Raw genomic sequence first — 26,296 nt, 5'->3', positions numbered from 1 at the left:
CACAGACCGATTTTCCTGAACTAATGGTTGCAACTGATTCACTAACATTTATAATTTTATATGGTGAAGATGTTTTCTCAAAGTTAAGAATTGCATTGCAGATTTTGTTAACAATTGGGGTTTCTATTGCTTGTTGTGAAAGGTCCTTCAGCAAGTCATTGAGGATCTCAAGAACGACTTAGTAACTTGGCAATACCTTAATACCTTAAATTTTGATAGTTTAATTGATGCATTTGCAGCACTAAAAGCACAAAAGGTTCACATAATGTAACCCTGAATACCAGAATGCTACCAGTACAAATCTAGTTAAGTATATGTACAATTTTGTAAACTAATAAAATTTGTTATTTGTAAACTTAAGTAGTATTCTATCAATCTGTTTTATAATTCATGTACACCACAAGTGACTGGCTTCTCATATAAAACATAAGTTTCAAAACTAGGGATGTAACAGAAATTTATTCTGCATACTTGAAAGATTACTCTAGCTATGTGGCTTTGAACAGTACTGGATGACATAAATATCAAAATGGTTTACCTAGTGGCTATACTTTAGTAATTCCAGGTTTACAATTGTGATATCGTTAGATGTTATATTGTGACTTTATTTTAGGCATGTGTAAGGTGGTAATTAATTCTTTATGTTATTGTCATTAAGTGGGTAATAAAACAAATAATCAAGACATTTCAGAGGTGGGGGGGCACCAAAAGTGTCTTTGCCCCCGGGTGCTGAGAACCCTTGCTATGCCACTGACTATAGCTTGACTGAAAAGTACCAGCCTTTATAATCATAGTAACAGTTACTCTATGTTGACCTAAAAATCATAGTTAACTTAGATCAGCTGTAAGGACTTGTAACAGCTACTGTATCCTGACCTAAAATCATAACAGTTACTATAGTTTGATCTAGAAGCTATAACAGCTACCATAGCTTGACCCAGAAATCATAATACCAGTTATAACTTAACCTAGAAGTCAAAACTATACTGTAGCTTGTCCTAGAAGTCATTATTGTATCTATTCTAGCATAATCTAGAAGTCATGATAACAGCTACTATAGTTTGACCCAGAAGTAATGATAACAGCTACCATAGCTTGACCCAAAAGTCAAGATAACAGCTAGTATAGCCTGACCTACAATTTATAATAACTAATATAGCTTGATAAAGAAATCATACTAGCTACTATAGCTTGTCTTAGAAGTCATGATAAAAGCTGCATTAGCTTTACTCAGAAATCATGATAATAGCTAGTGCAGCTTGACTTATAAGTCATAACAACTATTATTGTTTTATATAAGTGCTACCGACAAGTATCTGTTAGTTAGACCCTTAGATAATTGTGTATTCATTCAGGAAAATAAGGAGAACAAATAAAATATGTTTGATAACTTGACTGAGTTTTCCTAGTGTGTGAAATACTGAGATTATTTAAGATGAACTCTTAAAATGAACTCTTTCTCCATTATGAAATAAACACAAAGAAAATGCAGTGTATGTACTTGCACACATGAAAAGAGAAAAGACACCTCTATTGGATTCTGATTTGCTTTCTCTCAGGATTGTCTTGTGTCAAACTGAACACACTGATCTACAAATAGAACTAAACTTGTAGATGTTCAAGTAGAAACTGAACTAAGAAACTCTGCCTTAATTCTACTACAAAACTCAGTTTCATTGTCCATTTGACAGCTTCATCTTGCGAGCTTTGCCCTCTTAAAGCTTTGGTTTACTGTAACATACAGACAGGGTAGATTTGCTAGCAAAGGATATTACAGTTACTAATCCTTTGCATATTTCATTTTATGTTTAATGACAATGTGATAACTAAACAGCTCACTTGTGAGGAAAGAAAATTAGCATACCTTGCCAAATGTGGGATAGCACCTCATTTCTTGTCTCTGCTAGAAAAAAAAAGAAGCAAAGCTTTAGTCAGTAAATGTTTTTCTGTTTGATGAAAGTTCGACAGTGAGGTGCAAAGCAGTCAACTAAATGCCCACATCAGATTTTGGAATGAGAATTGTGTCAAGTCAAGATGCTTGACATCCTTCCTTCTTCATGAGTCATCATACATCTATCTAAGCATATTTATTAGAAATTTGTAATAGTATATAGGGACTTGGGTTTCAATAATCTTGTGCAACTCTCTATGGATGAACCTAATATAATCTTTACTCTATGTTGCAAGAAAACAATGAAAACAAACAAGTACGAATATGCTTAATGTGGGCAACTGTATCTTGCATGTACTGCACAATGTATTCAGAGATGGATGTGCAGCAACAAATGGAGAAATTGATTATGCTCTTTCAAGTCTGCATTGACGTTTAAGCATTTACAGCTGATTAGTAAAGATGTTTTTTTTTCAGAGCCAACCTCAAATTTTTCATGATGATTGCTAGAGAAATCAAACTATTCATAAAGCTTTAACAGGCAGGCAAACCAATGCTACCATTTCTCTACGGTGACATGACCTCTGATCAAGATGTTAGGGGAGAGGTCCACCAAACCTGAAATACTGAAAATTGTCACATATACATTTAAACTTTCATATGCTGATGTCCAAGACTTAGTAAATCACATGGATGTATCCAAGCTGTTACAGAACAAATTCTGTTGGAACTCAAAGCAAAGAAGCAAGCATCTGACAAACAAATTTTGGAGTTCAAGTGAAACTGCAAGCCTTTTCTGCTGAAGAAGGTAACTAACCTCTTAGAAAAGTCTCCACTGTAGTTCCCTTTAGTGAGAAATTGAACTTACATGATCCTTAAGTTCTTATCCATGATAAGAAAGCATACAACAGAAAATTTACTTGTGTTCTGCAGCTAGTGGCTGAAGCAGGCCGCATGCCAGAAAGCAAGTGTGATGAACTTATGAAAAAATTTACCTTTCACTTTCTGCAGATTCATCTTCCTTCAGTAGTTTCAGACCTGAGGATGAGAAATTGTTTATATTCTTCCATTACTACTTGGTTATCAAAGCTGAGTTTAGACATGTTTTGGGAGTTTGTGAAAATATTACTTCTCCTGTCTCACAGATGAGCAACTGTTGAATATGGGTTTTCAGTGAACAAAGAAGTGATGGTGGAAAAACTGGTTGGTTAATCTTTGATAGCACAGTGTATCATTAATGATCATGTTCATAGTATGCTTAACATCAGTTAATCCAAAGAGTTGCTACTTTCAGCAGCAGGTGCAAGGCAGAAATACCTTGAGGGCCAACACAGATAAAAGGAGGCTCAGAAGAAAAGTCAACAGAAAAGATCCTGGATGGATGAGCTTTCAAACATCAGGGGAAAAAAGATGCAAATAGGGGAAGATGTTCAAGTCATCATGAAAGCAGCTAACAGATGTGAAGAAAAAGCTGAAGCTACTGGAGAACTTAGTCTGGTTTCTAAGTCCAATAGCTTGAGAAGTACTGCTAAGGAAAAACAGGAAAAAATCTATGGGTGTGAAACTAGAACAGAAAATGAAGGAATCATTTTAATGTTATTTAGTTCTTAACATACACCCCCATTGGTATCCAGAGCAACTTACAGTTATTACTAGGCATCTCATTATTATTTTTACATACAAGTTCTGATACCCATTTTGAGTTGGGTTTTTACCAGAGCAATTTAGATATGAGCTCTTCATAATCAGTATACATGTGTATATAACATCAACCTAAGGTATAAAGCTAAAAAAATCTGTTATAGGAGGCATGGCAGCTGTCAGGGGTTAGAAAAATTTATATATTGTTTCAATTGCATTCATTCAGAGAACTTTGAAATGAAGGAGTCAAAAGGTTATGTAAGCATCTTATTATTTAGACATACCTCTACTCAACTACCATTCTATTATTGAAGATACAAAGAGACAATTTTCATATTTCATTGGTCACATGACAATATGTCTGAAGTTTTATGTAGTTTTTTAAAGGTTTATTTTGAAATAAAGGACTTAAAGCTTAGATAACATAATACTTGAAATTATAACATATATTATAATATTAATTTCATTTGCATACATCATAGTAAAGGTGTTTAATTAAATTTTGAATGCCACATAGTGACTTGCACAGAAAAGTGTTTAAAGGGGTACTTGGTGTGAATGGGTTAAGGGGACCTATCTGAGTGCTTAAAGGTTGACTCATTCTGATCCCAATATGCCACATAGTGAACAAATACTGTCCTTAAGATGTTTGCTTGTTGGGCTAGTTCTTGCCAAAAAATTGAGAAGATGGACATTTGTTTTTCTAGTACAATACTTTTTTTTACTGAACAAATGCTTTTCTGTAAGGTGTTTACTTGTTAAAGAAGGAAAAGCCAATTGAGGTGTAATTTTATGTCTTCCAAATCTATTATTTTTTCAAAGTATATAGGTGAGATAGCTAAAAATAAATATGGTGCAAGCTGCTTTCTATGCAGTGAAAATATATTTAACCAATTCAACTTATGAATGTAAAAAAATATGTAGAACCAAATTTCAGTCTCTATGTTACCTTGTTCAAAAATATCTTTCACTTTACATGATGATTGCTCAAATAAAATTTTAGAGTGGAAAACATTTCTTCCAACCCAGAAAAGTTAGATTACCTTAGCCTTCCGACTTATTTCGCAAATAAATATCTAGTTCCGGCTGTTAAACGCATTCACTTTGTGATGTCTAGAGATTCATTCATAATAAATGTTTTGTTTACTTAAGCATTTCTGTTCTTTCAGAATTGGCTCTAAACTACAAAGATGATGGGAATGAAAATTTTCGACTGAAGAAATACCACTGGGCAATAAAGTCTTACACAGAAGGATTGAAGCAAAGGTGTTCAAATACAGAACTGAATGCCCAACTTCTTACCAATAGAGCAGCTGCAAATTTTCATATAGGTATTTGATACAAATATTTTTATATATGGATAGGTAGTGAATTACAGGGATTTTTTTTTTCATTTGAGCTAATAATTGTTTATATATATGGATAGGTAGTAAATTACAAGAATTCTTTATTAGTCATTTGAGCTAATTAATGTTTATATATATATATATATATATATGGATACATAGTAAATTACAGGAATTCTTTACTAGTCATTTGAGCTAATAATTGAATTGCTGCAAATCTTGAAATTTTGAGGTGCAGTACTGGTTTGATTACTTAAATGAAATATTGCAACTTCAGAATAATAAAACATAGTGTACTATATGAAATGCTTGGTTCTGCATACAGTATCTTGTCTTTGTAAATATTTCATCAAGAACTCAGTTGATTATTTTTATCTTATCACCTCCCCTTCCTCTATTACTTTTCATGTAACTTATTTTATTGCCTGTTCATATTCTGTTCAGAGGAAGGATTTTCAACTGAAACTTTATGAAGGTTACGGAGATGTACCTTCTGTATATGTAATGTTTCCATTATTTAAATGATTGCATTTTTTATCTTGAAAAAAACAGACAAATGTAGATTTCTCAAAAAACAATTTTTCTTTTCAGTTTAAAATTCATACTCATGACATGTTGTAATGTAGGTTGTGGTAATTTAAAAAGCATGGCAACAAAAAATTCATGAGAAAATCATAATCATAACATACAATAGTTCACAAGAAATAATTACAAATTATATGCTGAATTTTATATATTAATAATTAATATATTAATTCAATGTTTAAAAATTGCTTCTGAAATAGAACTTTTAATCCTGAGCTTACATCATTTTATTTTGCTACATGTATATAAACACATGGTATTTTCAGGTAAAACTGATTTCCTGACATCTATCAATAGTTTCTCCATCCTGTAAATTTGTGGTATTTTTATGCTAAACCAATATTCCAGCAAGTATAAGACAGCAAACTCTCATCAGGATCTAGCATGTTAACTTGCTTTCTTTGTTGTAATAACTCTAGTCAACTGAGAGGTAGTGAACATTTTGTTACTCATATTTGACAACAAACAATCATCACTAACTTGTTCAACTTGGATTCTACGTACAATATTGAAATATCCCTGTAGGCAGAGGAGACATCATTTGCTAAAGAGCAAAGAGTGATGCAGCTAGAACAAGATAATGTTAGCAGTTCTGGTCCATGTTTTGTTGCAATTACAGTGCAGGAACTAAATAATAAATAATTTGGTATAATTCTATATAACTATAGTAGCTAGAAAACCAATGATATGCTGCGTATCACACATACCTTTTTTTAGGGCTAATAAATGTTCTTTTATCCAACACAGAATGCCTTGTCAGAAGTGTGTTGTGAATGTGAGACATGTTCTTTTTAACCAGCCCTGCGAGAAGAAAATTCTGTGTTTTAACTACAGGGATCTAAAAATTAATAGTGACCAAGTACATGCAAGATATCAAAATGTGAATTCAGGCTACTGGAATTGTGGTTAGTATATGCAAAATGAATTTCAGTCTTAAGAAATGCCCATTAGTATGAAAGACTTTTAAAATATTATAATGTAAATTGTAGTTTGTTCAGTGGATAAGGAAATTGTGTTGTATCTTTATGTTATTTAAATCCTGTGGATGATGAGAGCAACAGTAAAGCTCCCGAATTCCCTGGATGGTGTATATTGCTCAAATAGTCAGATAATCAGAATTTTCTGTTTCTGGTTAAGACATGTTACAACTATTGTTATTAAATAATGTCAGTGGCACATCTGAGCTCATTTTTATGCAAAATAAATGTCAGGTGATCAGTTATGTGATATGGAATGCATGTGTCAGTGATATATATGAATGAAGAAAACACACTAATCTCAGAACCCTAGATCAGTAGTTCAATATGCTATTACAGTAACAAATACATTAAGATATTTCCTTAATGTGAACAGTAAGGATTGGCTAAAAGCTGTTCTAACAAAACAAGCAGTTGCAGAGTGGCTTTATAAAGTCTTGCAAAGGATGAATAACAAAATGTTTACTACCTTTCAGGTTAAAATACATTTTGCTGGAGAACTATACAGAAGAGGCTATTGAAAAATGTTACTTGACAGTATGAGTTCAGTATAGATTGTAAGCCTCAGCTTCCCAACTGAACCACATGTTCAGAGCAGCAAACTTCATAAGCCTGACGACAAACAACTAGGGTGTGTGTTCTTTAAACTCATTACCATAAAACCTTCTGTTTTCAGTAATGTCAAGAACATATTGATTGGTTAGATTACTGGTTGAATGTCTTGTTCACAGATTAATCAGGTTTTGTGCTGCATCCAAATACAAGATTTGTACCCATATAGACGTGAGACATAGATATGACATTTGTAGCATATTGATTTGGGTATAAATCATTAAAATGTATATTCTATATGGCACTATAAATGCCATACGATATAAGAATACAGTCATACATCTGTTCATATTGCTATATGCACAAGCAGTTTGTCAGAACTTTCTTTTAATGGATGATGACATGTACTTTGTTTTTTTAAGTAAATTTAATCCTTTTGCACATTCATTAATATCAAGTACTTTGTAGACTCGGCAAATTTCGTGGGTTTGTTAGTTCGTTATTAATAAGTACTTTAACTAGGTATGTTTAGATAGTTTGTAAGTTACATATCATTACTATCAGTAACACCTAATTCAATGTTCTGTCTGAATATTTTTTTTGTTATTGTTAACTATGTGCCTTATTATCTTACTTTTCATCAGTGTAGGACTTAAATTCTTTGCTTTGTTACATTGCTGACATCTTTGTTTCTTTCCTGTTTGTAGGGCTGAGCTTTGATTTGGCTCTTTTTTTCCTACATTGATACTAGAAACCTCATTTTCTCCCTATATTCTACAATTTGGGGTTCTTCCCCACAGTACCCGCATCCTCGACAGTTGTTTAATTCTCTAAGTTGATGCTCTAGTTCAGGGCCCTACCATTCAGATTAATCTCAGCTCTTTAAGTGTTTTATTGGGGGTACTCTTGCCTGACATCTTCACTCTCAGAGTCTTTGCACTCTACTTTCTTTGGATGACTGGCTCCTGCTTGCTTCTTCCTGTTCACAGTCCAGAGACCTCACTCATCTACTCCTACAAGCAGCAACATGGGTAGGATTCCTGATGAGAGTAAGGAAGTCCACATTTGGGGAGGGGGTCTTCATTCTAACATCAGCCAGGCTCAGCCTTCTCCTCTTTGTCTTTGGGTTTGGAGAAGGCAGTTCACAAGTCCCTCACCTCACATTTCTTATCTCTTGTGTGATGTTGGCTGCTGTAGAAGTTCTTATTAGCATGGTCAGGCTCATATCCATTCTCTTCAGTGGACACTCCTAGATCAGTGGAATTTCTCCTCGGATCCTTTGGACCACCCTTTTACCCCTCCTTCACCAATCAGAGCCATCCTGCGTTGGTGGTTAGACAGAGACCAGACCATGTTGGGGGTGCCACTTTACTTCATCTTGTCCAGATTTACATCTGCTCATGGACTTATCTTTAGAGTGTTGGGGTTCTTACCTCAACTCCCAAGAGATTTCTGGTCTCTGGTTAATCAAGGAGTTTTTTCTCCATATCACCATTCTAAAGCCTTTGTCAGTTCATCTTTGTCCCACTTTTTCCTCTCCTGTGGTTATGGTACATTCTGACATTTCCATAGTGGTCACTTATATCACAGAACAAGGTGGTACCAATTATAGGTCTCTGTGCTTTCATATCCTGGATCTCCACTGTGGTTTTAGCTTGCCATTTTCCTGGCTCCCTGAATCTTTTTGTGAATTGATTATCTCCTCTTAACAAAATTCTCCTCACAGAGTGGTCCTTCAATCCACAGGTCTTTAGGTGAGTGGGAGCTCAACTGGGGACACCTCATATATGCCTTTGCCAACCCCTGGAATACCAAACTTCCTCCTCTTTGGTCTACCATTCCACACCCACTAACTCTTGGGGTGGCTGCATTCTGTCAAGATTGGAGGGGTATTCACATCTATGCTTGCCCTCCTATTTCACTTCTCATCAGAATTCTATCCCTATACCAAACCACTCTGTTGCTCATCCTACTGGTGGCTCTATATTAGCCAGCGCAACCATTATCCCCACTGCTCCGACCTTTACTTGTACGATCTCCCCTACTATTACCTCTGTCTTGGTCCCTATTATGTCAACCTCTGTGGGACATTTTTCATCCAGATATCATCACACACGGGTTTTTTCAGGTTCATTGTCTCAACCCAGGGACTGACTCCACATGTTGCATCTTTCCTTTCCTGATCCAATAGATCTTCTTCCACGTCCATTTATCACAGCCAGTGGTATACCTTCCACCTTTGGTCTCTTTGATGTGGTTTCTGTCTTTCCCACCCTTCAGTTCCTCATCTTTCCCAATTCTTCACCTGGTTGTTTGGCAAAGGCTTGTCCACTTTACCATATCTAGCTATTGGGCAGCCTTGTCGAACACCTTCTGTTTCTCCAGGTTTTATCTTCCCCTTTTCATCCTTTTCTGCAGCTGTTGAGTCATGCATCTTCCACATTCGTTTGATTTGCCTGATTGAGATCTCATTGTGGTCCTTTATGCCTTTCCTGTCCTCCTTTTGAATTTTTGTTTTCATGTTCCATCTCCCATCTCTCCCTCAAGACCCATTTTCTTTTCCTCCTTGCTTGTGGATGTTGTAGATCAGATATTTATGCCTTTACTGTTTACATAAGGTTGGGGCTGTTGAGTATATATAACACTGTCCACATGTTATAGCCATTATATTTGTGTTAAAGTATATCTTTTTTAATCCTCAACCTCCTAATGATGAGGACGAGTTATGGAACCACATCTGTATGGTTGAGGTTGTGCATGTACATAGCTGATTCTGTTTATATCTTATTATGGATTGCACTTCTCAGAACAAATCCTTTTTTTCTGTCCATATCAGATTCCTTTCCTACTACAAGGGTGAAGAGCATAGCTGTTATAGAAGTTGTGTGGTACCCCACTAGTATGCTTTGTTTTCATCTCAGAGCACACCTGTTCATTCTGAGCAGTCGCTTTCTGCTTGGTTTCTATGTAGTGCCCTCCACCTTTGCAATGTGGGGTTATAGTTAACATTTTTCTTACACTGGAAATGTATTTCTGATAGACATTTTGCAACCTTCCTCCCCATGGCTGGTGTTCTTTTAGAGCCTGCAATTCTTGAAAGTGTGGATTGAGTGGTAATAGCAGGGGGAGCTAGCTACAACGATATAGGTGGCACAATACTATGAGTGGAGAGTAGTCACATGATATGTACATTTTCAGAAATGGTGTGAAATACTGCAAAATGCAACTCGAAGACTGAAAGTGTACGTTGTGGGTCACCTTGGGTCTGACCAGAGTCCAACCCAAATGTGTTCTTATTGTAGACTATGGATTGAAAATCCAATAAGCAGGTTATTTACAACAATTATCAAGCAAGGTTTCTATAAAATAAGGCATCAAAGAGAACACTTGTTGAGGAATGAGATGCACATACATACTTACCATAATGATGTTATAAGCAAACAGACGAGATGATACAGTACTACTTTGATGGATTACTCTCTACAACAGCCTATGAACATTTAGAAATTTGTTTTGTGTGCTATGGGGGGGGGGATGCATCTATAGTGACAGTCATTGACAGTATGGGGTCCATGTGGACCCCAGATAATTTATTAGATTATAGCTACATACTCCGTCTGCTTGTTTCGAAACAATAGTGTCATTCTGATCCAGGGTTTCTGCTTGATAAATAATGAATTGATATAAATTTGTCATGATTATGTAAAAAAAGATAAACAACAGAAAAAGCCAGTGTGTGCTGATGAGGGTTACTTTCTTTGTATTAATTCAAAAGAGTTTTATATATTGAGCTGAAAAGTAAAGATTTATTTCAAGTCTTTTTGTTTTTCAGTTGTTTTGTAACTATTGTATGAAGGGTTGTCATTTTGTACTGTTTACTTTTGAAGTTGTTTTATTTTTGTCTGTTTTGTTTATATGTAGTATTAAAAGCTTTGTGTTTTCTATTAGTTCAAGTCTTTGTTTTGTTTTTAAAATGTCAATTTTTGCATGTTTTTGCTTTTCTTGTGTTTTATGGTCTTTTTAAAGAGGCTTAATTTTTTATTTGAACATGATTTGCTTGTTGAAATAATTTGTTTGTACATTGAACTTTTTGTGTTAAATGAGTTTACCTATTACCTTTTTGTGTGAATTGTATTAATGAGTATGTTTAATTTGTTTTAGTTTTGTTCCTGCTTTGTATTTTATTTTAAAAAGTTTCTTTTTACATTTTCTATTTTAAAATGTAATCTTCTGATTTTCATGTAACACTGCATTACCTGTCTTCTATCTAAAATTTGGGTATATGTTAGGCAGGAGTGAGAGTAAGTTACCAATTTCCTCACTGGGGCACAGGGTATCTGAATTGGTTTTTAAATTTCAAAGCAAGGGACAGTTGGGTCAGCCTGAAGTTAAAGGGGAGAGTATAAATTTTGTTGGTAAGCTTATTTTGTATTCTACTCCCTTTGTTAATATATACATTTTTCAAAATTTATGTATATGTTGAGTATTGTGTTATTAATACAAAAAGTTGGTCAAGGGAACCACTAAATTTTTTCATCATAGTTATACACAGAACTAGATCATTCAACTAGGGTGTCGTGTCATGTAAACTTTTATAGGTAAAGATTGCTGTAACACAGTAAATTTTGTATAGAAAGTAACAGTGATCTTTTTAACTAGCAAGCTGTGTTGTGTCCAGGGATACATCATCATTGTTTTGTAGTAAGAGTGAACATCAGTCATTTAGGTGGCACTGTTATATTTCCTATATATTGCCATGTTTTATCAAGATTACATGATTTTACTCCTGCCATTAAAAGCTTTATTGTTTTTAATGAGTGTTGGAAATAAAGATTGTTTTACTGTGTGGGACATATATTCTTTCTTTGCTTTAAACTGAGTTGGGGTTAAGAGAATACAAAGTTTGATCCTTATAACATTTTTGGTAAGTTGTCAGTTATTTTGTGGCTCCTACCAAACTTTTCAAAGGCAATTTAGTGAATTTGAAAATACCATGTTAGCAGTAAATTAAGTAAAATGATCTGATACAGCTTTTAATTTTTATTATTGCTAAAATATGCACAATTATTTTTCATATTACAAAAAAAAAGTGAAACCATTTTGATAAAGTTTATATTAAATAGATAGTTGTTAACAACAAAAAATGCAGTTGCTACTTGTTTCATTTTTATTTAAGATTTGTTTTTTCCTAGTGATAAAATGTTAAGGTTTTTCTCTTAGTTTTTTTCAGTTTAAAATTTTATCCAATTAGATACATACAGAGATAATAGTCAGCAGTGTGTAATATCTTGCAGTTTAAAGTTGCATTTTATTTCCTTAGTTATGTAATAAGCTATAGCATGTACAAATTTCTAAAGTTACTTCTGCTTGATGATTTTCAGCACTGCATCTTTTGGATTTAAAAATTGAATTGAAGAAATGTGGCAAAAATCAATGTTGCCTAACCAGCTCAGCAAATTCTCTCTCTTTATACAATGACAATGGAAATATTTTTTATTAACCAGTTAGTCACTTTCAACTATTCAGAATGCTGAATTAAACAGGAAACATATATTAGCAAAAATATTAGTTTTTATTAACTCCTCTTAGTGGTTAGCATGCTCAGGTGTGAATCTGAGGATTTATGGTTCTTAGTCCATTGCTGTTGGTGTGCTGTAAGAATGATGATCAAATGGTATTATTCAGTCAGATAAGAGTAGCCCAAGATTTTTTGTGGGTGCTGTTGATTAACTGCCTCCCTCTAGTCTATCAGTTAAAAATTAGGGACAGCTAAACACATATAGCTCTGTTTGCTTTGCTTAAACTTCTCAATCAACAAGTAACACAATTATCTCCTAAAATATTAATGGTGTGGATCAACTTTAGAACTTTGAAATCTTGATATAATACTGTAAAGCCTCTATTTATATGGATACAATGAAGTTGTAATTTTTAAAAGATTAGAATACGGGCTATGATGAGTACACTGGACTGGGTGGCAACTGCTTGTTGTAGAAAAAACACAAGTGTAAAGGACGATGTTTTGAAGGTCTTTCGTCTGAAGAGGAAAAATGGAAGATTTACGAAACATTGTCATCTACACTTGTGTTTTTTACAAGTAGTTGCTGCCCATTCCAGTGTACTCATCATGAGTACTCTGCCTAAACAATCTATCAAAGAATACAGAACAGTTTACAACATTAATGAACACAAAAGGAGACATTATTATTGTACAATTGAATAAAGGCAATAATATTTATAGATATTTTGAACTTAATTGGTTATCACATAAAAAATTTGTCAAATATTTGTAGAAACTAGTATATGTAAGGTTTTAAACTAAAAAGAAATGAGAGCATCTTTAAAGAAAATAATTATTAAAAGTTACAGCTGACTGGATCTATCAGGTATTCTTATGTTCCTGATTTAAGAAAAATACATAGGTTCAAGAAATCAATTTGACAAAGAAACTATACCTTATAATCTAAGTGCTTTCGAAAGGTGGACCCTTTGAAAGCACTTGGGTTATAGGTATTTTTATACCATATCTTAAGTACAGAAACAAGGATATCCAGTAAGACTGCTTCCTAAGTGGGTTCAGTGGTAACTTTATAGACTTACGATACTATAATCTGGGATATGATTCCCTGCAGCAGAAGAGTATGTATAGCCCATTGTGCAGTCTTACACTAAAACAAATAAACCAATAAGACTGCTGTGTTAAATATCATAATTTTTATTTCTCAGTCATCATCATTAGCAATTCCATTGTTAAAGAAAACCATGAATATGTACAATACATTTAAGGACCTTAATTGTTCTGGAAATGGACCTTTTGAAAGCACTTGGGTTATAGGTATTTTTATACCATGTCTTAAGTACAGAAACAAGGATATCCAGTAACACTGCTTCCTAAGTGGGTTCAGTGGTAACTTTATAGACTTACAATACTATAATCTGGGATATGATTCCCTGCAGCAGAAGAGTACGTATAGCCCATTGTGCAGTCTTACACTAAAACAAATAAACCAATAAGACTGCTGTGTTAAATATCATAATTTTTTACTTCTCAGTCATCATCATTAGTAATTCCATTGTTAAAGAAAGCCATGAATATGTACAATACATTTAAGGACCTTAATTGTTCTGGAAATGTGTGCCATGTTAATCTGGATTTGAAATTGTTATGTACTATCATGTCTTTGCAACAAAGAAAATATATACTGAGTTTCTCTTCAAAGGCCGTTCAGATTTGAATAACTCGGTACGTTTTAAAAAACTTTTTCTTTTTCGTTTTGAATAGCTGATTGACAGTCATTTCATTTTTGATAAATGAATATCAATAAAAAAAATTGAATTATAGTGAGATAACTGTTAGCTTTGACTTTAGGAAATTGTTTATATGCCTTTATGAAAAGAATGGTCTAATTGATGAACTATTTAATTTACTATAGTAACTACACTGTGTTGATGGTACATTTGTGAATTTTAAATAGAAAGAAAATGTTGGTCTGTTTTTATAAGAATGTATCAGTATCATACAACCATTTAATTATCCATAGAAGGAGAAACAGGCACAAAATTGCAGTATTGGATACCTTTGTTTTGTTGTTTTTTGCACTGAAATTTTAGTAATCCAAACAACCTATTACTAAATATAATGCTTTTAAAATACTACAATTTCCAACTTAAAATATCATCTGAGAAGGCTATTTAAAAAAAAAAAAAGTACAGTTTTGTAGAAATTAAATATCAGGATAGTAAATGTTCTTATGTAAATAATATATAAATTGTTGTAGGCTTATGAAACATTTCATTTGGAATTCAGTGACAATGATGCTATGATGCTGTTATGTCACCATATTAACACCATGTAATCAATTCACAATTAAATGAATATACATTATGCTGTAATCTTCTGTTTTGGGTAGTTTTCTTGCAAATGAAAAACCATCTTTAAACACAACCCCATTTTAATAACCATTGAAATTGAAAGATGCTATTACTACACAGAACACATCCTGCGTGGAATCTAAGTTTTATGTATTAATTGTAACTTAATATACTTCATCAGTACTACAAGAGGAGATCATCTGGTCAAATAATACAATACTAATTTTGATTCATATCACTTCAATATGAGAGCTAGAGCACCAGATGGTTGGATTTGGTGTATTTGTATTGAAAGGAGGTCAGAACAAATGCAGTGATCTCTTGTACTGAAAACATACCTAGAAATTTTATTTGTTTTATTGAATAACAACTTGTGCTTTTATTCAATGACCTACATGGAAAGTTTGCTGAAGAAAAAAAAAGCACAAGAGTAGCAGTTGGTTAGAGAGGGTCAGTGTAGGAAATAAAGTAACACAGTTATATTGATTAAAGAAAGGATTAACCATTCCAGTACATCCCCAAAAACATTCTTGGGAATTAAATTACAAGGTAGTGAAAATTCTCATTAAAAAATTAGGATGTCATTAAATAAATGACGTTTTTGTTTAAACCAGGTAACTACAGATCATCTTTCAATGATACTGAAGCTGCTCTGAAGTTAAAGCCTAACCATATGAAGGCCTTAGTGAGAGGTAAGAGTTGCTCCCAATAACTTCTTCTGTGATAAGAGATAAAAATACTCTATAAAACCATTATTTGCCCAGAAAGTACTAACTACTGTTTGTTAGTTTTTTTTTCATAATTTGAGTCAGTATATTGCATTAAAAATAGCAATCTAAGATCCAACTGCTCATTATCTTGGCATTATAGGACAAACAATTGTTAATTTGCCTTTCACACAACTTATTTTTCAGTTAGTGGCTTTTCAAATCATTCTTATTCATAACTAAAGCTTATTTTTTTGTCTAGGTGTTTTACTTAAAAGCAAATGTTTCTCTGTATATCAAGGTTCTTATGTGATGGTGACTACTTCCTTGGTTGCTGATTTGACAAACATTACAAAAACAAAGCTGAGCTGATATTCAAAGAAAACTTAATTATATGATGGTAGATTGACCTAAAGATTTCCTTCTGCTAATACTAGAGGAAAAATAATTTTATAAAAATATGGTGCACAAAACATTTTAAAGATAATTAAAGATATTTCAGCTGTGACAAGTTAAAAACCAATGTAATGATGTTGGTGACCTCCCTCACTATTCATTTTTTTGTGAATATTCCATCTGATAATCCATTATGCAATTTTATGTGCAAATAATTAGTCATTCTCAGACTTTAAAATAGAGTATGTCATCATGAATACTAAAGGAAGGCTTGTACTTGATATCAGCATGTTTCCATTTAATCAGTCCAGCTTAGGTTGATAGATGGTATTATTATCTACTAGTCTGAAATCATAGTCAATGGCATCAGAATATGGCAGCACAAAGTCTGTGGTTTCTATAATATGTGACAGTAACCCATTCGCTGCAGCTGCCACATATACGGGTCATTCTTTCTCCTTCCATGCACTGTGGCTGTGCCATATATGAGAGTTCAATTTCAATTTTCCACATGAACTAGTAAGGCATATTTATGAGTGTTGAGGCACTCTCTATCCACCAAAACATTGTTACTGAAAAATGGGTCAACCATTTTTTCTCTTTTTTTTTTTTCTCACCAGTACCTCTCATGATGTTAACAAAATCCCATATAAGGCACAGTCACAGTGTACAGAAGAAAAAGGTCTGAACTTTTACATGATAGCCACAGTGAATGGGTTAATAATACCATTTGACAGAATGCAGATGTCTACCAGTGTTTACTGCCTTTCCACCATCAACATATGCATTATATTTCTGTATAAAAGTAGAGTTGGATCTGGTTCCAAATTCTCCCAAAATGAGTATAAGCCTATTATCTGGCTGTAGTGTGAAGTACAACTTATCTGTAAAAATATTATTGCTTTGCATTTTGTTGAGCCACTGGATATAGTTCTATGCATCATTGCATATGAGCTTTTTTGATTTGTTGTAAGGGGAATATCCGTCTTTGAATCTATGCCATACAAGTTGGACTTGTTAAGTCTATTTTGAACCATATGTTTTAACTATTCGAAAGCACTCGAGTTTTGGGTCTCTTTGGAAACATTACAACTTTTGTGTGCTAACTTCTTAATCAGAATTGTTGCAGCTTATTCAGCCCTGAAACAAGTATACTTTGATTATAACAAATGAATAACTGCAAGGTGTTACTGTTAGATATACATAACTGTTTCATTTAAATTTAATTCGTTAGTTATGATTTAGATAGCTATAAAGCACGAGTGTTAAATTTAGTATTTTTAGAAGCAATAACTTATCACAGGTTTGCTTACGTAACTATGTATGAATCATTTGTTGTGAATTGATGTCGTTACTTAAACCTTCTGAATTTTTCTTGTTGCTTTAATTGAGTATTGTTACATCATAACATCTTGTAGTTTGTAGAAAGTTCTAGGCCTCAGTCAAACAATATATATAGGTGACCATGTAAGTGAAGTTAGGAAATTAGTGAAAGTGAAATTCAGAGTGTAGTTAGACTGCGTGTGAATTAGCTGTAATGAGCAATTTCTAAAATGAGTTTCCCAGCTTGTATCGTAATAACAGATATAGAGGAGATTGATTTGTCTTGTCAGAGGATATTCTAAAGTAATTGAACCCACTTGTGTGAGCTTTGATGAAAAGGAGACAATTATATAGTTAACCAGAAAACTGATTTAGTCACTGTTTTGAAGATGAGGACTTTCTTAATGATGTATTGGAGAGAGTTTTTCATTTTTCATATAATTACTGATCTATTGATATTTCTATATAACTGAAATTATTTTTTAGTCTAACATTTAGTTATGATTTTGTTTAACTTTAGGCTTGTAATGATAATCTTAAGGCATGCATAGTTTGTTTCATTGCATCACATGGATTTGTATTAATAGCTGATGTAACACTAAATAAGTATTTTTTTCTACATTTTTCTTATGTAACTTTTAAGACTTCTTGTAATATCAGTAATACTGATCTAACAAAATTGAAGTTTGTTGCCTTATACCTAATGTTATAAGCAAGGGCAGCACAACCAGGGTTGTAACACATCTATTTGCACAGGTTGGCAGGTTCTTATGGTGACAAAAATGAATGTTAAAAAATTGGTTCTAGTTACCAGCTGCTTCCTGGTTGAGTGAAAAATTTCCTGTTAGACAGAATCAGCATTTTACAGTAAAACATATGGATAGAACATAACACTGCTGCTACCAACAGATGATTCACGGAAATTTTGTTGGGGAGTGGGTGGCACTGTCAGTGTTTGCACAGGATAGAAAAACATGTCACACCTTCCCTGGTAATAAGCTGTAAATAAGAGCTGACCATGATGAATCCTCTGTTAACTCAAGAATACTGCCGCACAAAATTGTTTCCAATATTATATTCCATTTTAACCTTAAATAACCCATCATGTTAGATGTTATCTCAGTCAGCACAATAACTGTTATACATCAATATACTTTATATTAAATGTTAAACTTGGCTCGATAGCTTACAGACCTGAAGTTTATAAAGTAAGTAGCCAAAATTAAGCTCACCAGTTACCATCATAGAAACACATTAACAAATTGATCTATGTTATACAATACCTTGTATATAAGTTGCCAAAATTACAAAACATACTTACCTTCACTGACACTATAGCTATTTCTCAATCTTCAGGTTTCCACTCTTTGTCCATCTAAGCATTGAAAATGCTTGCTCCAGTCTTTTATATCCCACTCGATTGTCCTTGGCAAATTCTAATTTGCAAAATTATCCACCAACTTCAATGTGCCCTCTATCTAGGTTCTGTATGTAAGCACTTCATTCAGATAATGTAATCACTTTTTCTCAACAAAGCAATCGACATGGGTTTCTTTAAACAAGAGTCTTGTGATTATTCACAATTTACATTGCGACTTTTAATTGCATGAAAGAAAAAAAAACATACCGAGAGGTGTGAATTCCCAAGTAAATGTTTCTATTACAGAGGCCAACCAGATGTCTTCCACCTCTGCTGTCTGGTGTTTATCAACAACCAGGGGAGGGGTCACTCCCAGTCGAAGCTTTCCATGATATGATCTGTTTCGAGATGGAGACATATATGTGGACTAAGGATTTCTCTCCGGGGGGCTTCTGAGTCAGCTTTTACAAATGACCCGGGATAAGCTGGGGAGAATTTAGAGTCACTCTTTCTGGCTTCTTCTTTTACTAGGTTGGCCTCAACAGAGGATAATTTTCATCAGCCACCTCCAGCCCCTTTTCTTTAGTTGGTTACTCAGGTTTGTGAGGTTTTGGAGGTCTCCCTATTGTATTTGACTCTACTCCTTCCTTGTTGGCAGAAAAGACAGCAAGTGATAACTTGGTTTTTCCTCCTTCTCCTGATATTGTTGTTCATGCTTGGAGATTTGCCACTCAGTTATGCGATGGGATAGCTATGCCTTGTCCCCCACGTTTATTGGAACAGCATGCTTTGGCTTATCACCACCAGGAGGAGATATATTTAGATTCTCAATGGATGGACCCCCTTTTGGACCTGTGGGGTATAGATTGAAACCTGTGATCACTTTAAACAGATAACAGTTTTCTCGTATTAGTTTTGCTCTCACGACTGTCCTGAGGCATTTATCTTTGATCCAACTTTTGTTGGAAGCCTATCAACATTCCCCTCAGCAATTTGAGGATGAGTTGGGGATTTTTTTGACGTCTACCCAGTCAGATTGTCTTCTTCAGTTCTTTCTTTGGTCTCCTGGCTGGTTTGGTGTTGTTGGATTTATTGGGTAGAGCTTTGTTTGAAATTGTTCGTTTACCGTCTTCTGCTCTCAGTGAGTTACAGGAAGCTCGTAGTGTTTCCCGACACCCTCCTTCGATTCCCAGGTCTATTGGCTTCCATAATAGAATCCATCTGTATTTTCGAGGATCTTTGGCTCGGGCAGACCATCAACAAAAGCATCCTGTGGGTGGGGGAGCAGTGGAAGCATGATTACACCACTTTCTGGACATCTGGATTTCTTTCACCAGGGATCCATGGGTACTCAATGTTCTGGCTTCAGGGTTGGTTATTCAATTTACTTCACCTCCACCATTATCTGCACAACCTGTGCCTTTTCACCTCCAAGAGATTCATGGCAAGTGGAGCTTCGTTCTCATGCCATAAAAGAGTTGTTAGTGAAAAGGACAGTAGAGAGGATCGATCCCGCTCTTCAGGGTTTTTATTCCTATTCATTGTACCAAAAAATATAGGAGATTGGAATCCAATCATCTATCTGTCTTGTATCAACCAATTTGTAGATCCTCCTTGCTTTACAATGAAATTTTTTTCTCAAGCTATGATGGCACTTTGCATCAGTGCTATGACCAAGTTCGATGTTACCAATGTTTATCTCCATATTCCCATAGTGGAATCTTCCCAGAGGTTTCTCAGATTTGTGCACAAAGCTCAGGTGCTGCAGTTCAGGGCTCTACCTTTTGGTCTTGCATCAGCACCTTATGTCTTCTGCAGAGTTATTTGAGCTTTTTCTTATCACTGCATTCCTTGGGCCTATTCACACATCATTATCTGGATGACTGGCTCCTTCTCGCACCATCCCATAAATTAGCAGAACAACACTCTTAGATTCTCCTTTCATAACCCACTAAAGTGGGCTACCTTATCAGAATGGAGAAATCTATTCTGTCACTGATGGAATATCTCATCCATCTGGGTGTGTTTTTCAATGCTCACTTAAGTCTTGCTCAACCAAACCCTATCAGGCTTCAAGCCATGGAAAGAGCTATCAGGCTTTTACTTTTGTCTTCATCTCCTACTGAGCGGATGGTTCTCTCTCTTTTGGGGATCTGGGCATTCCTTGAGCCTCTCATTCCTTTAAGAAGAGCACATATGAAGTCCTTCGGTGGTCACTGCGCAATCTCAGATTTCTCATCGAGGAGGCACACATTCTAGAGAGTTGTTTTTTCGTACCTTGGACCTTCTCTACTGGGCTCATTCCAATCATATCAGTCTTTTAGTATGTCATCCTCCAGGAGGGATGAATTTAATTACAGATCACTTGTCTCAACCCAACTGGATAATTCCAATCAAATGGTTGCTACGTCATGAGGTTTTCAGTGGATTTGCTCTCAGTTTGTGTCTCCAACAGTCTATGCCTTTGCGACTCATTGGAATTCTCAACTGCAGTTGTTTTGGTCTCCAATACCTCATCCTCAAGCATTTTGCAGTAGATGTGTTCAGTCAGAACTGGACAGGTTTACATCTGTATGCCTTTCCTCCAATTAGGCTATTGACCCAGGTTCTGACTATGGTTCGTACCACTCCCTGTCGAGTTCTCTTGGTTGCACCATATTGTCCAGGTCAAACATGGTTTCTGTCTCTTTAGTATTAGTAGGAATGTCCACCTCTACCTTTTCCATATTACAGTCTCTGTTGAGACCACCTCGATCAAACATTCTCCATCAAGATATTCGGAAACTCAATCTTCATACTTGGAAATTATGCGGTCCTTTGCCTGATGTAAGGTTTAATTTCTAAGGTTTCTCTGTACTTAACTAAATCTGACCATAGGCCAACCACGACCATTTATCAACAGAAATCGAATACTTATCGTCAGTGGTCTGTTAAAAGGAATTAAAACTCTCTTCATCCTAAAGTATCTATCATATCCAGTTTTATGCCTTAGGTATTTAAGAGGGGTCTTACTTTGTCTATGGTGTCTTTATATAAGGCATCCATATCCACTATTTTTCAGTATTCCAAATATCAGAAGGTTTTTGAATTCTCAGCACTATCAGGTCTACTCATCCTTTGTATTCTTTGACCCAAACAACTTTTCAATTATGGAATTGGGATTTTACAGTTGTTTTACACACATTGTCTCATCCTTCCTTTGAACCCTTAGCTTCATGTTTGTTGTTTCACATTTCTCTTAAATTGTATGTTTGGTTGTTGTTGGCTTGTGGATGTCGTCGGTTGGAGTTGTTTGCAATCCATGTGCATCAGACTCTTTATCATTTCACATTTGTCCTGCTTTACACCAATAGGTATTTTCTTCCCAAGATTCTGGCAGCCAGGGAAGGGGGAAAGATCCTTCTCACCAATGCATTTGCCCGCTATTTCTCACCTATATGGCCACTTCGATCTTGATAATTTGTTATGTCTTGTTAGGGCCCTCAAGTGGAATATTCTTTGATCCCTTCATTCCGAGCCTGGGGTGTTGCCTTTTGGATTTCTTCATGTGGAAGAGAAAGTTTGTCCACTTACTTTCTTGTTGTGATTCCGGTGGTGCGAAATGCATCACTGTATGGCTACAGGTTAGAATCCAGTCATTTCTTTTCCTTAAAACACATAAATACATTAGCCAATATGGTGGCCAAACAGGAACCCATACTAACTCCATCTTTGTGATCATAAACCTTACCATGAAACAATAAATGTGATTAATTTGTAGCTATAACCTTTAATTCATGGAATATCTCTTTAGGTATTCCCATAAAACTACCCCCTTTCTCATATAATATGGTTTTACATATCTCAATGGTTTCATTTGATGGTATGTTAGTAAATAATGATTCTACATCAAAATTTGCAATTACTTGATCCTTATCAAATTTCAAATCCTTAATATTGTCTACAAATTCAAAGCTATCTTTCAGAGTATGTTCATTATTAATCAATTATTTTAAACATTTACTTAAAAATTGTGCTAATTTGTGATTATAGAAACCAATGTTAGACACAATAGGTCTCATTAGACAATTGTATTTATGAATTTTTGGCAATCCATACAATATACCCACTAGGTCTTATTTCTTTAGAAATATCTTCTGTTATGATGTTTGTTTTTTCAGTTTTAATAAGTATCTAATCAATTTATTTTCTCTATTTTGGTGAGATCTTTTTTAAGGATTTTAAATCTATTTTTGTCCTTAATAATTTCATCTATCTTGTTGTTGTAGTCTTCCTTATCTATAATTACTACTTTGTTACCTTTATCAGGCTTTGTAATCACTATATTTTTGTTCTTACTTAACTTTATCAAGGCTTGACTTTCTAGCCAATTAATATTCCATGGTTTAGAATTCAAGTTGTAACTTCGTAAACCATTTAAATCTATACTAGTAATATGTCTACACACATTATCAAAATTAATTTGACAGATGAATTAACCTTACAACACTTAAGATCCTTTAAAATGTACATGTTTGAAATTACCTTGTGTTAGTTATTTAAATATTCTTCCTTAACTTATTATTTTTTTTTTTGGAGTTATATATATACATACATACATATATAACATTGTGGTCCAATAGCCCTAGCTACCAACGTGGGATATAGATACCATGACCCCTTAACTCCAAACCTGATTACTCATATTCTATTCCACCTTTGATATAGGAACTGATTTACAGGTGAAGAACATACCTATTCTGGATGTTGTGTGGTTCTCCCATTCTTGTACTATCTTTATCTTGGTACACTCCTGTTCTATACAGATGTTTTCTGTATGTTTCATACCTGTACTAGCCCTTCCACCTTCTCAGTGTGAGTTTCTAGCTATAGTGTCAATGGAGGTAAGTATGTTTTGGAAATTAACATGTTTCTAAACTGAAAATGTATTTCCAATAATACTTATCTCTGCTAACACTCTTCCCTACCTCCCCACTAAAAGCCAGTTTATGTCTCGAAAAAGTGATTACATTATCTGAATGAGGTGCTTATATATAGTACCTAGAAAGAGGGCTCATTGAAGTTGGTGGAGAATTTGCCAAGGGCATTCGAATGGGATATAAAAGACTAGAGCAAGCATTTTGAATGCTTAGATGGGCAAAGAGTGGAAACCCTGGAGATTGAGAAATAGCTCTAGTGTCAACAGAGGTAAGTGTTATTAGAAATACATTTTCAGTTTAGAAAAATGTTAACTTAGGTTCATTTATCATCAGCTTGGAAATACACAAACCAACTTGATCTACATTATATATAAGTAGTCAGAGTTAGGTTCATTAATTACCAGCATGGAAACATAAATCAGCTTTATATCTATAATAATACTTTATGTAAGTAGCCAAAATTAAGCTTGCCAATTACCAGCTTAGAAACATGTGAATCAACTTTTATCTACATTATACAATACCTTAAATTGTAGGCATTAATCAACATCTAAATGTCTCTTTACAAGGGGCCCAGTGTTGCTGGAAGTTGGAAGATTTAAAGATTGTGTTGTTTGGTGTGACAAAGGACTTAAGGTGAGTGATTCTAATCTTGTGCAGCAGAGTGAAAAGGTTTTAGTGTGATGTAATATTTTTATATCATGGCTTCAGTGAAATATTAATTCTCGTGAAACACTAATGTTTGAAATATTGAAATTCATTACTTGAGACCAAACAAATTAGTGAATGGACTGGGTAGCCACATTTTGTTCATTTTTCAAGCAAGCTTGTGGCTGTCTTAAGATCAGTCATATATAGGCTCGCTAGGTATTTTAAATTATTGAAATTGTACAGAAAAAGGCAACACTTCAAGAAAACAGTACGATAATTCTAATGTGAAAAGTTTGTTACTGGTACACAAAATAGCTCATAATCATCATTAGGATTGTTTCTAGAAAATGTCAGTTTCCAAGATATTTAGCAATCTGAAAGCTTGCTTGGAAAATAAATAATGTGGTGATTGTCTAGTATTAGACAACAGATATAACACATCTTCATCCTTTCTTTGTTGGTTTATTTAATTATAACCTATCTCGTTTTGCTTTATCAACTTTCTAACCCTACAAACACATGAAAGCCATTTTGGTTTGATGATATAAAATGTTTAACTATGAAACTGCTAAATATATCATAAACTAAATATAAGATAGTGAAAAAATATATAAAAAGGTTGTTAATATAATTAAAATAAGATAAGGAATTCTTTCATTATTTTACCCAGAACCAAACTAATGCCACAAATGAAAAGCCAATACTTGTGAAAATGGAATCTAGTGCAACAAACATATCACATCTATGGGTTCCAAAAGGATTTAATATGATATAAATTGAACTTGTTTCTTGAAGTATGTCAAAATTTCTTTCAGATCCATTTAATATCTGAGTTGAGTTGAAAAAAAAAAGATGTAAAAATTGAAAATGGAGCAAAACTCTTACATAAATGTTTGTATCACAGACTGTTTTTAGAGAGAGATTATTCTTAAAATTACAGTTATCAACTTAATTCTAGTTGTTTTGCAAATAATTTTCTAACTTCTTTGTCTATAGGTCTTCTAATATAAATGTACATCCGTCAATTTCAGAATTTTAATGTTCATTCTGATAAACTTGCAGAAAAGCTAAATTTAGTAAAATTTTGTTAATCAAGTATAAAAGCTTGTGCAAGATGAGAAGTTCAGTCAGGATTCAGATTTATTTTTAACAGTTATACTCTTAATAGAGTGAAATTCTGGAATACCAAGTCATGTTGATATATCTTAATAAATATTGCAGATATGTTATTCAAGTATTAGGTCATCTTTGTAAGGTCATAATTTTTTTTATGTATTTTCTTTCCTTATGTACTTTGACACTAGTTTCATTTATTAGTTCTGTGTGTTTCTGGATCACTAATCCTCCAGTGGCTCAGCTGTATGTCTGCAGACTTACAATGCTATAAACTGTGTTTCGATACCCGTGGTGGACAGAGCACATACAGCCCATTGTGTTGCTTTGTGCTTAATTATGACTAACCAACTGGATCACTAATTTGAAAGACTAAGTTCTTTTGCATTTTGACCAATATTTACCACAATAATATAACAAACATAATGTTTAAGGGATAACAAGGGACCTATTAGTCCAACTAGACTGTTTCAATCATCTGAACTAAACTAAAACTATTAAATAAAAGAAACAACTAAAAGTCAGCCCTTATCATTCATAGTCATCAAGATTTCTCTTAAACTCCTTAAATTTACTGCCTCCACAACATCTAAAGGCCAAACACCCTGAAGATGATTCCTACCCTGCCCAAATATATATAATAGTTCTACCATTATCACCATTAAGTATAAACAAAAGATGATGCATCAACACTATCAATTTCCTTTAAAATCTTTACCACCTCAATCAGATTCCCTCTAACTCTTCTCTTTTCAAGAGGAAACAGTTTTAGAGATCTTAACCTCTCCTTGTATGACAACCTCTTCACCCCAGGTACCATTCTAGAAGCCTTTTTCTGAACCCTTTCAAACAATTCAATGTTTTTCCTAAAGTAAGTACTCCAAAACTGAACACAATACTCCAGACTTGTAGACCTAATCAGTGACCTATACAATGAAATTATAACCTCTTTAGACTTGTATT

The 26,296-nt window shown here is 34.1% G+C and overlaps 1 protein-coding gene across 1 annotated transcript in view; it reads left to right on the top strand.

Moving 5' to 3' along the window:
• LOC106464593 (tetratricopeptide repeat protein 4-like) overlaps positions 1 to 26,296 on the top strand; it is a 140,090-nt gene that overhangs the window by 73,721 nt on the left and 40,073 nt on the right. Inside the window, 4 exon segments of the mRNA XM_013924748.2 lie at positions 4,702 to 4,863; positions 15,479 to 15,543; positions 15,546 to 15,556; positions 24,139 to 24,205. Coding sequence (XP_013780202.2) covers positions 4,702 to 4,863; positions 15,479 to 15,543; positions 15,546 to 15,556; positions 24,139 to 24,205 — 305 coding nt within the window.

The sequence above is a fragment of the Limulus polyphemus genome, unplaced genomic scaffold, assembly GCF_000517525.1.
Source record: "Limulus polyphemus unplaced genomic scaffold, Limulus_polyphemus-2.1.2 Scaffold1698, whole genome shotgun sequence".
In the NCBI taxonomy this organism is placed as follows: domain Eukaryota; kingdom Metazoa; phylum Arthropoda; class Merostomata; order Xiphosura; family Limulidae; genus Limulus; species Limulus polyphemus.
This window is presented reverse-complemented; position numbering and strand designations above follow the sequence as displayed.